The sequence below is a fragment of the Schistocerca piceifrons genome, chromosome 3, assembly GCF_021461385.2.
Source record: "Schistocerca piceifrons isolate TAMUIC-IGC-003096 chromosome 3, iqSchPice1.1, whole genome shotgun sequence".
Lineage (NCBI taxonomy): Eukaryota > Metazoa > Arthropoda > Insecta > Orthoptera > Acrididae > Schistocerca > Schistocerca piceifrons.
In genome coordinates, this window is record NC_060140.1 from 383,371,997 (window position 1) to 383,387,539 (window position 15,543).

General features: G+C 38.3%; 1 protein-coding gene across 1 annotated transcript in view; it reads left to right on the forward strand.

The window, feature by feature from the left end:
* The window catches only part of LOC124790007 (15-hydroxyprostaglandin dehydrogenase [NAD(+)]-like), a 105,900-nt gene that overhangs the window by 44,883 nt on the left and 45,474 nt on the right, over nt 1-15,543 (forward strand). Inside the window, exon 4 of the mRNA XM_047257551.1 lies at nt 8,316-8,489. Coding sequence (XP_047113507.1) covers nt 8,316-8,489 — 174 coding nt within the window. The remainder of the gene's footprint in view (nt 1-8,315; nt 8,490-15,543) is intronic.

The following is a 15,543-nucleotide window of genomic DNA, read 5'->3' on the forward strand; positions in this document are numbered from 1 at the left end:
AACACATGCTGCCTTTATGCTCTCCCCCTCCTACCTAAAGACATTAAAGCAGTTGACGGTGAAAATGATGAAAGAATGCTACCATTTATTTTCAACACCGGCAGCCATACACCTTGGTAAATTGTAGATGACCTACATTCTGGTAAAATTTCCTACGTGGTATCCATTCACCAAATGGAGCAGCCTCTGAAAGCAAGCCTCCAAAATGGATGTTGTATAACCATCTGGCACTTCTTGAACAAAAAGTGTTCAGGAATGGATGTACCACACCACAAACCCGCTGTGTAATGCCCCTCTTGTAGCATCTGCCACTGGATTGGGGTTAGCACCTCTGTGATGTTTTTGCACTGGCACAAATCTGTGATGAAATGCCAGGCCCTTCTTTGAATCTTCACTATTTCCTCTGTCAGTCTTACTTGGCGAGGGACCCAGACTGAGTAGCAACTCTCATATATCGATCAAAAAGGTTTTTGTAAGTTACTCCCTTTTTGGATGATTTCTCCTGTGGACATCAGCCTTCCGTGCGATAAGCTTCATGTAGCCATTCCATTTAAATAACTCTGCAAACAAGCTCCCAGATATTTGATTGGTGTGACTGTTTCCAGTGATTATACAGTAACAATGGAATAGGGCAATAATGGGTCTTTTTACCTATTTATGTCCATTATTTTACACTTATGTTAACGACCAATTGCTGTTCTCTGCATCCAATGTTGATCTTCTACAATTTTTTCTGCATTTTGTTAAGATTTTCTAGTGCTGTCTTAAATAGTACTGTTGTGGAGCTATTTAAAAAAATAGAAAACAAATCATTATGATACTGTATTTGCTAACTTGCAGACAACTCATAGGAATCAATCTGAAATGGCAACTATGTAATATAAGATGATACATTCTCCAGAAGACAATTCTGAAGAGAAGAGTGACATAATAGCTCATTCTGCCATACAGTTTAAATGAAAACTGTTAGTAATCACTACTTTCGGACCCAGTAAAAAGAGTAACCCATTGTATTGTGTCCGGGATTGTTCAGTAAGACAGGTGTCATTGGTTGATGTTACTGTCAGGTGCCATGAAGTGTGACGGATGTGGCTTTGGTATGAAGTGCTGAACTCCATGCACAATCTGTCACCTGGTTGATATGAGTGCCAACTTTTACCTTAAGAATATCTTGTAGCCACTGCTCTTGAAGTTATTCGCAGTAGTGGACCTGCTATGTAGTGCTACTAGACCATGACGTGAGACTTCTTCACCTTTTGCAGTGGGCAGGTGCTGAAAGAGAACTACTAAACTGACATTGTCACTTTTGCAGTAACTCTTCCATATTATAAGCATTACGTTTACATTGCACTACTACAGTTACAGTGAAGGTGAAGCAGACCTCTCATAACTGGTAGCTCAAAATAGACTGCAACAAGTATTCCTGTACTGTAGAGAATGACAGCTTTTATATCTTCTTCAATTGTTCTGTTGTTGACTTGTCACCTATGCCTCTGCTCTGTGATTTCCAAGGATTTGTCATGCCACAGTGCTGAAGCATAAGCAGGCCTCCATGCCTTGTCAATGTTCTGAGCTGATGTCTTTTCCACCCAATCTGCACGTACAGCAAACTGAAGCACACACAGTGGTATGTACCACATTTAACAACTATGTAAACAATGCTTCAGGTTTCCATGAACATCTTTGCCGGCTTGATTGGTTAAAAGTGGAACATGTTATTTTACAGAATCATCATGTTACACCACAGCCACCATGTATGTTAGACAATGTTAAAACAAAAACAAAAATTTACAGGTGTGGTAGCCATTAACCTTTTTCTGTGTCTAAATCTAGATCTGGATGGAAAAATGTGAGATTAGATAAAATGAAATTACTGCTGTTTATAGTGACCTTTCACCATGAGTAATAACAGATAGATACTGGTTAAACAAATATAAAAATGGTTGAACATCTTTTTTGTTTTTGGTGGGCACTGCCGAAGACACAACAGGAGTGGTTATTGATGAATTTATTGAAGACCTTTCATATGATTCACACTGATCGTCAATCAAAAGTGCATGAAGTATGAGGGTTGCTCAGAAAGTAATGCACCTTTTTTTTTCTCAGCCGAAAACAGTGCTATGAATGCGAAACGTAACATATGTATTATTTGAACTCTCCTGAGTGAGTGCGCCAAGTCTCGTCACTTCTGACAGATAGCATAGCTGCAGGGCAGTTTGAAAATGGTGTCTATTGGTGATGTACATTACAGGCAACGTGCCATCATCGAATTTCTCACTGCAGAGAAAGAAAATGTGGGAAATATTCAGAAATGCTTGCACTAAGTCTGCGGAGAATTGGCTGCCAACAGAAGTACAGTTAGTCACTGGGCATGGAGGATGAGGTCAGAAGGTGGTTCGGTGGAGCTCCATGATTTGCAGCGGTCAGGGAGACCATCCACTGCTGTCACACCTGACATGTTGCAGCGAGCTGATGTTGTCATTTGCGAGGACAGACACATTATGACTCGGCAGTTGGTGCTGCATCTGTCAATCAGCAAAGGAAGTGTGACTGCAATTATCTGCACTTTTGGATATTCAAAAATGCATGCAAGATGGGTCACGCGGTGTCTAACGGTGGATCACAAATCAAACATCTAGTACCTTCTGCCGCGGAAATCGAACACGCGCCAGAACAAATGGACGTTGTCAGCCCATAGAGGGTTCATCCTCCGTGGAGGCTATTCCGCGCAGCGGCTCTCGCGCAGCGAGGGCGCCACCGCTACGCTATGTGCGGACAGCGGCCAATAGCCGCTCCCTCCGGTCTCGTATATAGGGACCCACTCTGCCCAAGTACAGTCAGTCTGGTACTTGCTCTGGATTTCGTTTCTATCTCGGTGGTACTGCGTTCTGGTCGTTGCTTGTTGTTGACATTTGCCTGGCTCTGGTTCCGAGTGGATTTACTGTTGGTGTTTGGTGTTGTGGTTTCCACAAGCCTCCATTGTTTATCTTTTCCTTATTGTGTCAGTCCTAGTCGGTCATGGTCGGTTGTTGTCAGTTTTCGTTGGCCTGTCGTCCGACTCGTCCTTGTGTTTACCCAGTGGTGCGTGCTCCACCGCCAGCGGCTTCCCCACCTGGCGGCTCCGATCTGCAGCCCAAGGCATTCCCGCAGTTGGTTTTGGTTACTACAAAACAGAAAAAACATTTGCCTTGATTTGTTGCAACATTTTGAAGCTGAGGTGAAGGCCTTCTTGTCCTGGACTGTGATAAGTGATGCAACCTAGGTTCACGATTTTGAGCCCAAAACAAAACGACAGTCTTGGAAAGGTGCCATTCCCACTCCTCACAGAAGAAAAAATTCAAAAAAACTGCTTCTGCCAGTAAGGTCATGATCACCATGTTCAGGGACTGTGAAAGTGTGATTCTCATTGAAGTGATGCCAAGAGGCAGTTCCATTAATTCAGACGAGTGTGTCAACACGTTAACAATACTCAAGACCCACTTCCGGCAATTTCAGCGCCACAGCAACCCAGGATATGTTTTGGTACAGCGTGATAATGCTCGGCCCCACAAGTCTGAGAACTGCTGAACACTTCAGAAGACAGGGCTGGGCAGTGTTACCCCATCCACCCTACAGCCCTGACCCAGCCCTCTTGGGCTTCCACTTGTTTGGGCAAGGATTGGTACCAACAGGGCATGCACACCCTCGTTTCGTGCCGGAGGAAGGCCGTAGAACAGAGTGGAGATACGTGGAAAAATAGAGTGTATAGATAAAACAGCATTCTCTCTGGTGTGTTATTATCATTACGTTCAATAAGGAATTATTGAACAGAAAAAATGTGTTGCATTACTTTCTGGGCAACCCTCGTAGTAGAGTCCATAGATGTATTGTTAGAAATGGCAACTGCTAATGTAGGTAATACCTTGGAAATGAAAAATTTGATGGTCCAGTGGTCAACAGGAGGGCATGACTTTCAACTTCAACTCATGTTTTGATCAGTATAAACAAAATTTGAAGGACTTTTTGCATCAGGTTGTCACTGGCAATGAATTCTGGATTCATTGTCATTCCCTATAAATCGAGTAACAATTAAAACAGTGGGTTACTTCCAGTGAATCTGCAGCAAAAAAAGGTAAAGACAATCCCATGGGTAGGAAAATCATGGCAGTGATGTTTTAGGAATGCTAAGGGTGTCGCTCTCAAAGACTTATTAGAAAAAGGAAAAATTGTCACTGAACAATACTACAATGAGATATTCCGCTACTTTGGCAATAAATTTGGAGAGTCATGTCCCATTTAGCAGTCTGTTGCCCCCACGATAATGCACCATCACATTCATACAAAGGCTTCACTCTAAAACTGCGAAATGCATAGTGAATAACTGCTACATCTTAGGTATTCAGTTGACATGTCTGTCTACCATATCTCCTTGTTGCCAAACATGAGGAAATGGCTCGCATGAAGAGGTCATTGTTGAGACATATCCGTATTTTACAATTCTTGACAATTCCTATTTTTTTTTTTAAGGAATTAAAAAATAGCTTGAAGCATTTTAAAAGGAAATGTTTTAAGAAATAGCTTATTTTTTAAATAAATGGCATCCTCATTCCTAACAGTTATTGCTTTCCATTGTATTGTGTGTCCACCAAATGCTGGAACAGGATTGTAGCAAATGATGGCTGTGAATTATATTAGTTAGATACAATTGTCTTCAAGGCGGGAAGTTGATCTTATCTGTCTAGTTTCCATATCTTTCTCCATTTCTACAATTTCTGCATATGCGTGTTTGCTGTTCCTGTGAGATACAGTACCCTCTCACTAGTAATGTATTTCCCAGAGCTCAAATGCCCCATAGGATTGTTCCTGATTGTCTTACATCCCCAGCCTTTTTCTCATGGCGTTTCTCTCTCTCTCTCTCTCTTTTTCTCTCTCTCTCTCTCCCCCCTCTCTCTCCCCCCCCCCCCCCCCCCCCCATGTGTTTCTCTGGAATTGAGAGATTTTCTTCTATTAATTTAAGAAGTGTTATTTTTTGTTTCATATTAATCCCCCCCTTTACACCAAAGCAAACACGTGAATGCACATTTGCAAACAATGCCAGAAATGTACTACTTGGGATTGGAAAGATTAAATTAGATGCATTAGATGTACTTTTCATTCCAGTAGATACACAGAGAGAAGTTCCTCCAGCTTGTAGACCATATCAGAAAAACAAAAATACACAATAAATATTTACAAAGAAGACTAAACACGCTAATATACCTTCCACAGATCCAAGTGAAATGGTCCTCGTTGATATGGAATAAGCTGAATATATTTTTATTTAAAAGGTAATAGGTAGCGTGTCACAAAACACATAAATGTTCAGTGTACTGAAGTGCATATGTTAATTCCTACACTAATGTAGCCGTGCATCATCAAATAGAAAAATCATTTTACAACACTTATTTACAATGATAACCTTACTGCACTGGATTTGTGGAATAAATTAGGTGTATCAATTGGTATGTAAATGTGAAATGCATGGTGATAGTGCACTTAACACTGAATTGCAGTTGCAGCTTTGCTTAGCATTAGCCAAAACATTGCACATATGTTGGTTGACACTTTTTTCTGGCTTTTATTTACAGCTGAGGAGAAAATTTAAATGGCGAACACTAACTAGTGATTACCAACATAACCTAAAGATTGGCTAGCATTTACACTATGGTTATTAGTGACTGGAAACATTTAGGTTATTGATTGCTTTGAATTCCAACAGTTGCAGTTTCTGATATCTGCAGTGACATACGCAAAGCGCTTCAATGCTTTATTGCAGTATGTATAAGGAAGATAACAACAATAAAATATGATAAATGAAACTTGAAGTATGCATGTTGCCTGCCACATAAGCTACTTAGTAAACTCTATTATAGAGGTCATGCAGCATGATCCTGGGTAACCCATTTTTATCATGAAAAATCTCTAATATAACAGTGATACATAAACTGTGTAATTACAGATAGCATGAATTTAAGCAACAATAATTACCAAGTCTTTCATAGTTTTGATTTTAATCAGCATAACAGATACATATTCAAATCTGTTTACTTTCAAGTGATCTATGAACCTTGCACTCACTCACTCTAGTCCCACCTAGCGCAAGCAAAGATTGAATTTATCTTCTTCTTCATGTCCCCAATAGGACCTTTGAATGCTTTGTAAATTTTCCACCAATCATATTTATTTTCCTTTGGCATTTGTGCGATGGATCTATTGGCTCATAGAAGCACGAATAACATCTACATTCTTCTATTAGCAACATAACATTATCTTTGTACCACATCATCATTCACGGAACTCATGTCAATACCAAAAACAGTAAACAAGATATCAGAGGCAAGCTTTCTGTACTGCTTGTGCTGAAGTGGAGAGAGAAGGAGCTTCCTTTGATAGTTTGCTGAAAAACTGAAAACTAGTTGAACACCATCAAATGCCATTTGCACATGTGTACCTAGTATTTATACCAGAGAGAATTCTTGTTTTATGTCCACTTGGGTTTGCTTCTTTGTAAAGGGTCACTAGAGTGTGCATAAAATAACTTGACCTGTACCTGCACAGACAGCTTGGTAGGGGAGAGGACAACAGTAATGGAAGGACTCCACTGCGAGTGGCCATCACACTGTTGGGGAGGGACAATTGAGCAGCTGAAGGCTAATCACAAGCATGTCATTGCTAACTTGTGCTAATTTTCATTTCACCAGCTATCAATGATCTTTAAAAAATCACATTATCTCATTGAGAAAACTCTAGCTCCTTATATATTGTCATAGATAAGAAACATTCTAACGGTATGGCAGAATACTCTCCGCTTTGTGTGCTGTCATTTACCAAAAACTTATTTCAGTATCTTGAACCATGTATGAGATAAAGGGATCATATGAATATATCTCTCCCAGTAACATTTGCGCACGGGAGTGGAAATTAGTGTACAGGGTGATTCAAAAAGAATACCACAACTTTAGGAATTTAAAACTCTGCAACGACAAAAGGCAGAGCTAAGCAGTATCTGTCGGCGAATTAAGGGAGCTATAAAGTTTCATTTAGTTGTACATTTGTTCGCTTGAGGCGCTGTTGACTAGACGTCAGCGTCACCTTTCTTCGAAGGTGCTACTGTAACTGGACTACAGTATCTGGAGATGTTAGAGAATTGGCTGTTCCCTCAGCTCGAACAAGAAGCACAACAATTAATATTTCAGCAGGATGGAGCGCCACCACATTGGCACTTATCTGTCCGTAACTACCTGAACGTCAACTACCCGAGGCGATGGATCGGCCGCCAGGCAGCCCGTGACAGAGCACTTCATCACTGGCCACCAAAAAGCCCTGATCTTACCCCCCTGCGATTTTTTCTTATGGGGGTATGTTAAGGATATGGTGTTTCGGCCACCTCTCCCAGCCACCATTGATGATTTGAAACGAGAAATAACAGCAGCTATCCAAACTGTTACGCCTGATATGCTACAGAGAGTGTGGAACGAGTTGGAGTATCGGGTTGATATTGCTCGAGTGTCTGGAGGGGGCCATATTGAACATCTCTGAACTTGTTTTTGAGTGAAAAAAAAAAACATTTTTAAATACTCTTTGTAATGATGTATAACAGGTTATATTATGTTTCTTTTATTAAATACACATTTTTAAAGTTGTGGTATTCTTTTTGAATCACCCTGTATTATGCTCAGTCCTTTTGCTTGAAACTGAAGAAAGATATAGATCTTTACCAAGTTTAAAGAAAAATTCAGTATGCCAGCTACATTTAATGTGCAGCAATGTAAACTCATAGAGGCTCCTATTTTTCATGGCAATCTATTCTAATTTAGTGTGATGGGTTACTTAATTTTGAAATATCACAGTAACTATCATCATTAACGAAATGATGGGCAAATCACCATGAAGATGATGAATAAGAATAAGGCCAAAATCATCTTTTTTTGTCAAATAATTTTCATAACATGATGTGTGAGAGATTGCAGAGCAACCGACACTGCCATTCCCGCAGTGTAGCATGTTGGCCAACAGCCACATTAAAGTGGGTAAAGTGTGTTTGTTTTCAAGAGACAAAGCATACAACTCAGTATGGGATCATAAGCAGAGGTGGCTCCCCTTCAGAACAAAAGGGTACACTCCCCCAGAACTGAGAACAGGAATGTGTTTCTGTGCTTGGTCCAAGTTATTTTGTGCGATTTCTACTACGGCTACTGCTACCACTATCCGCATCCCCACCCCCACTTTATAACAATTTTTAGTATTAAATTTTTTTTATCGTTGTCTATGAAATGAGTGGTTTATTCTTCTTGCAGAATGGAGTCATTCGTGGTACCTTACTTGCTCTGCGTTTTATGGGAAAAGACCGTGGTGGCAATGGAGGAACTGTTGTTAACACTGGCTCAAATGTTGTTGTAAAGCCATATGTAAGCATTCCCATTTACACTGCCACCAAACATGCAATAGTTGGTTTCACACGTTCATTTGGGGTAAGTATTTTTTCTTCCTTTACTCTAGGAACTTCTTCACTTTCACAAGTGTCACAATATGTTGGCGATTCTGGTAATTTAAACTTACTGAAATGAGAACATTTTGATAAGTCATTATTTTAACAAATTGGAGATCCCAGTACTGAAATTGTGATGTGAGTCTGGTAGATATCTTTCTCTTTGTTACTCTCTTTTTTGCCTCATCATCACTAAAAGATCCCCCATGGGAACAATAAAAAATAATATCACCAGTTCACACTAGTTGCTTTCATACTGTCTTTTATAAGAGGAACTACACTCAAGAAATTTGTAGCGGGCATGTCATTTTCTTGCAGTTATTATTAGATCTTACTTTTTTTTGTAAAATAATATCTCAGTAACTGTACTTCAAAGCATGGATTGTTGATGAATTTCATTCATCTGAGATTATCACCCGAGTTAAGGCATCATGTTGTTACAATGTTACGACAGGTTTCTTACTCGTCATCTTAAGATGAAGTATTGAATTCATGTCTGGTTTATTCCTTTATAGCCAATGGATCACACTCTCTTCTGTTGAGGGCCGAGCAAGTGCGCCAATCATGTGCCTCTGAAAGAGATGGCATGGCAGGTGGAGTGGATGGGATAGACTAGCAACTCAAGGATTCTACATCCGGACTCCCCTACACCTTTGCTGGGGGTCTTTGCACCACTAGCCACACCTCTTCTGTACACAATGTGCTTGTCCCACCTGTTGAAGCATCACATGAGGAGTCTGTAGTTTAACAGCTATAAAGGAACAAACTGGACATAAACTTGACTCTTTGCATTAAGATGATGAGTAGGAAACTTACTGAAATGTAGTGACAACACAACAATGACTCAACTGATGGCCCAAGAAGACTTCCTCAAATCTCAATAACTGTTCATTTTTAATTAACTTTTGCCAAATTTTAAGTTCTGCAAAGTAACTTCGTGTACTATTTATATCACAAAAATAAATTTTTGTGTTTCTTGTGGTGACCATTTTCGCAGCAGCCGTATATAAATTGCAATAATTTACAAGAAAAATGCGTTTTAAGGGCTGGACATTAAGTTTGTATTTTTCTTATGCACACTAAAGCATTTTGTCTTTTAAACAAGGCATTTTCAGTGGGCATCGGCAAATAATATATGCTGTTTCATTGACACATATAAGTTACAGATTTAAAATAGTTCATAGTTTTATATATTTATATAATAAAATAGAAAGGTAGTAACAAATCAGTATCTTTCCATTATTTGTAAACCAAACAGCTTTCCCTCATACGGAGAACCAGTTGAAAGTTTCCAGTTTTCTGTGTCTAGAGTGTCATTTGCTTTTGTTAAGTGTAGTAGTCTTATTTTCCTGGTTTTTGCTTATCTTGTTTGACTCGTGTGTGTGTGTGTGTGTGTGTGTGTGTGTGTGTGTGTGTGTGTGTGTGTGTGTGTGTGTGTATGGGTGGGCGCGCGCGCGCACGTGCGTGCGCACACGTCCTTTTGCCGCTTTTTTAGTGTATGTATCTGATCCAGTATAGTATGTTGTAAAGTTTTTTTAAAGTACCACCACAGATAGCTATAGTATACTATACTGGGCCAGATATGTGATGATATCCTTTAACTGCTTAACCACCAACAAAAATTGACCACTTGCATGCAGACATAAAAATAATGCACAAAAAGATAAGATTCAAAATGGGAAAGAACATGGCAACCAAATATTCAGTCAAGCGGACTGTTCAAGAAAATAATCATTTATACAAAACAAAGGCAGCACAGAAGTTACTACTGAGTACCCAAGTGAATATGACTAGCATCTCACTGTTTACATTAACTTGTCATACAATAGACAAATACGCACGCACACACACACACACACACACACACACACACACACACACACACCAGCAAAAACTGGGAAAGTAGACAACACTTACAAAAATAAATCACACTGCTGACATAGAAAACTGGAAGCTAGAAGCTTTCAACTGGTTTTCCACACGACGATAAGTTGCTTGGTTTACAAATAATGAATAAGATGCTGATCTTTAAGTACCTTACTATTTTAAATCTGTAACTTCCTTAACATCTTGTCAAAAAGATGAAACACATCTTGATGCATATATAAAATAAAAAAGCTTTTTTTTTAACCTATTGGTGTTTCACATGATGGTTTTATAACAATTTTTAATGTTTTATTTCCTTACCTTTGCATTATCTGTTTATGGCCTTGCAGATACCATGAATCACTCTTTTGAGATAGGTCAATAATTTATGTTTTCTTCTGCAGTAAAATTAACTAATTGCACTCTTGGGCAGAGTGATTATATTTTACATATAAAATATTAACACTGGAACAGCTTCCTATTTGTCATTAGTGTTTTCATCTTGTTTTGCTACCTTCTGCTATATGCTTTTCATTTCAATTCCCCTCACCTCTGATATTAATTCCTTTCCTGCCATTTCCTACAGTTATCTGCATAGCATAATTTTTTGTGTCCTGAAGCTCAGTTACAAATGTTCAGCAATAAGTGTCCATTTGTACTGACACATTGTTATTGTTCACACACTTGTCCATGTATAACTCTTTCATTGTAGAAACACTTAAAATTTAACAAGGGAAAAGTTTGTCTGATGTCTGCAGCTATGTGGTTCCACTGTGAGGAAATATCTTGTTATGGTTCAATACATAACTTTCATCCTCTTGACACCATTATTGTAAACTGTTGGACATATGGGAATCATATGATCCTTAAGGTGGCATGTTAGTTTTATTAATTTTTTCCCATTGTATTTTGTAATATGCTAAGTGTTATCAGTAAAGATGTTTGCATCTTTGAATTTCAACTTTTCTTAATTTTTTTAAAAAAGGTAAATGTGTATGTTCATGGTTTTCTTTTGAAAGATATTGTCATTGACAGTCATTTAGTTCCCAGCATGGATTACCGTGCTGCAGCAGATTGTGTGCTGATTTGAAACTTCTGACCCATTAACACTGTGTGACTGAAACCTGTGACCTTTGCCTTTTGTGATCAATTACGCATTGACTGAGGCATTCAAGAATGACTCATGACCCTCCCCCTCAAAGCTTTACTTTCACTAGTATCTCATTTCCTATCTTCCAGTTCCATAGGTTGTGGAAATGTGAAATGTGATTTACTTATCTCACAAGATACAATTTTCAAATCATTTGATTTGAGGCACAGAATACATGTCAAAATTTAAAATAAGAAATACTTTTTAAGACAACTAAGACAGTTTACATCTACATGTGTACCCTGCAAACCACCATGAGGTGCATGGCAGAGGGTACGCCCCAGAGTACCAGTCATTAAGGTTTCTTTCTTTTCCATTCACATATGAAGCACCGGAAGAATGGTTGTTTGAATGTCGCTGTGTGCAGTAATGATTCTAACCTTATTCTCACAATCCCTATATGAGTGATACGTAGGGGGTTGCAGTATATTCATAGTCACCATTTAAAGATGGTTCTTGAAACTTTGTTAGTAGACTTTCTCAGGATAGTTTATGTCAGTCTTCAAAAGTCTGCCAGTTATCTCTGTGACTCTCTCCCACAGATTAAACAGACTTGCGACTGTTTGGTCTGCCCTTCTCTGTGTACTTTCAGTATCCCCATTTAGTCCTATTTGGTACAGGCCTCACACATTTGAGCAATATTCTAGAACCAGCTTCATGAGTGATTTGTAAGCAGTCTCCTTTGTGGACTGATTACACTTCCCCAGCATTCCAACAACAAACTGAAGTCTACCACCTGCTTTACCTACGACTGAGTCTGTGTGATCATTCCATTTCATATCCCTACATTGTGTTACATCCAAGTATTTGTATGAATTGGCTGATTGCAAAAGTGGCTCATTGGTACTATATTCAGAGGATACTATGTTTTTCGTTTTGTGAAGTCCACAATTTTACATTTCTGAACATTTAAAGCAAGTTGCCAATCCCTGCATTGTTTTGAAACCTATAAAGATCTGACTGAATATTTATGCAGCTTCTTTCAGACAGTACTTCATTATAGATAACTGCATCATATGCAAAAAGTGTGCTGTTGCTATTAATATTACCTGCCAGGTCATTAATATACAACAGGAAGAGTGTGGGTCCCAACACACGATTTTATATACATTTCAGAGATACTGCTACATAAATGCATTCTGCAGTTTCCAGTTTACAAAATTAAAATGTATAATTACCTTGTAAAAACATTGAAACTGTCCTCAATGAATTCTTCAATAGAATAACAACACTTTTCCACCACAAGGGTAAAAAGTACTCTCTTCCGTGAACCAAGCTGCAGGTTAAATATGTTACTGCCTTTTATTTTATTGTAAATTTTAAAATTAATATATGGTGGTGTTTGGGAATAGAGGTAAAGTGGCTTGTTGGGAGTTTAAAATTCTCTTTGTGGTGAGTGCTGTAGTTGTGGTTGAAGTGGAGAGAGTTTACTGTATGCTGATTTTTATATAGTAATAAAAACACTTCATATACGTAAAGGGAAGGAATAGATAGTATGGAACAATACAAGAGAAGGAAAGTTGCTACTCACCATATAGCGGAGATGCTGAGCCGCGATAGGCACAATAAAAAGATTCACACAATCATAGCTTTCGGCTATTAAGGCCTTTGTCAGCGGTAGACACACACACACACACACACACACACGCAAGCACAACTTGCACACACATCTGCAGTCTCAGAAAGCTGAAACTATACAGCTCTCTGAGACTGTGTGTGTGTGTGTGTGTGTGTGTGTGTGTGTGTGTGTCTACTGCTGACAAAGGCCTTAATGGCCAAAAGCTATGATTGTGTGAATCTTTTTATTGTGCCTATCGTGGCTCCGCATCTACACTATATGGTGAGTAGTACTTTCCTTCTCTCATATTGTTACATTCCATCCTGGATTTTCCATTGTTCGAAGGAATAGATAGCATTTTTAAATCTTTTAACAGTGGGTCAGTGGGTGACAAGACACCTGATGTTTTGCAATGCACATGTTCTTAATTATTTTCTTTTTTAATATCAGGATAAGCCATATCTTCATATTACCCTTTCTTTTAAGAATGCTAGTCTTGCTAGGTACAATAATTTTTAGGATAATTTAGGTAGGATAATTTTTATGAAATTTGGAAAGTAAAAGATGTACTGGTGGAAGTAAAGCTCTGAGGGCAGATCATGATTTATGCTTAGCTAACTCAGTCAGTGAGCATGATTGATTGATTGATTTCTTTATTTATTAATCCATGTAACAATTTACATTGTGTGTATTTCGTCAGAAAAATCATATACAATACAATATACCTACAATTTATACACATAAAATTAATATTTACACACATTTTAAAGTATCTTACATTAGTTTTATACCCTTATGTAATTTTCTTATAGTACTATACAATTCTGGATTTCATATTATAATTATTTCCTCATGTATTACAATGCAGACTACTTTAATTACACTACATATTTTAATTCAGATAGTCTGTTACTGCATAATAACCTTTATTTAATAAAATTTTTTTAGTTTTGTTTTGAACTGCCCAATTGTGTCAATATCTTTTATATTTTGGGGTAATTTATTATATAATTTAACGGCATTGTACAACAAGCTCTGCTGAGTTTTAACTTTATTTTTCCTCTCCAGATGCAGATTGTATTGGTTTCTATTTTCATAGCTGTGTACTAAAGAATTTTTAACATAGCAGTAATTTTTTTTTACATAATACTTTGAAAAACGTATTCACAGGGGACAGTTAGGATTTCCAGCTTTTGGAAATGTTCAAGGCAGTGAACCCTACTGCCACTCTTGGTTACTATACAAACTGCTCTTTTCTGTAATTTAAAAACTATTTGAATATTTTTACTGTTGACTCCCAAAAATATTATTCCATAGGTAATAACAGAGTGGATATAAGAAAAATATACAGATCTGACACATGTAGTATCACACATTGCAGTCAAAATTCTAAGAGCATAGCATGCTGTAGCGATTCTGTTACTAAGTATTTTAATATGTGACCTTGGAAGGCTAATGTCCCAGGTTAGACTGCCAGTGCAGCTCACAGTTTTAATCTGCCAGGAAGTTTCAGTCATTTAGCTGTTTGTAGTGGGCTTGTACAGGTGAGACAGAAGAAGATGTAAATGCAGCGGTAGAGAATATGAACATTTATAATGTAAGTTATTCATCTACATGTATAACAATAGAATTTTACAAATTTCTGAAGTTCGGACATAGTGCTGTTGAACATTAAGATAAATTTATCTATGTACGAGGGGGAGTCAAATGAAAACCTTCAAAGTGCAATTAAAAATAGACATTTCACACTGTTGTTCTGCAAGTTGGCCATATTATTACCAGTGATGTAAGGAATTTCCTACAGACTGCAGCATACTACAGACAAGCAAAATACGACCATAGTAGTACCAGTTCAAAGTGGTTGCCCTGCTTGCAACATCCACCAAGGAAGAACAGCATTCTGTCATACATTTCGTGAGCAGTGAAGGTACAAAACCTATTGGAATCCGTTCGCAAACCGAGGTCCAGTATGGTGATGTATGTCTATCACTGCAGCAAGTGTCTGAGTGGAGCAGAAAGTTCAGAAAACATGTGACTTCTGTGACAGAAGCTCAGTGCCTGGTCAAGCATGTCACATTGTGGCAACAGAATCTATGGTAGCAATTGAAGCCCCTGTGATGGAAAATCACTGTGTGATGATGGATGAAATAGCTGCAGATCTGAACAATAGTTATGGCTCAGCACATCACAACATTCATGATTGATTTACCCTTTCACTCATTATGCCTGCGATTTCAGAGATCATACGTCCATACAGTTCACAGCGCCCACTCCCCCAGTGTACTCTGGTGAGCCACCAGAGAAACAGTATTAGGTAAGCAATCACAAATGAGCTCGGCCTATTCTCTAACATGTATTACTGTTGTCCAGTGTTATGCACAACCTGTACTTCATTGTGTTACTCAGTAAATTATTATTTAGCAAACTTGGTGACGAGCGAGGGTTATGTTTTTTCTGCATGAT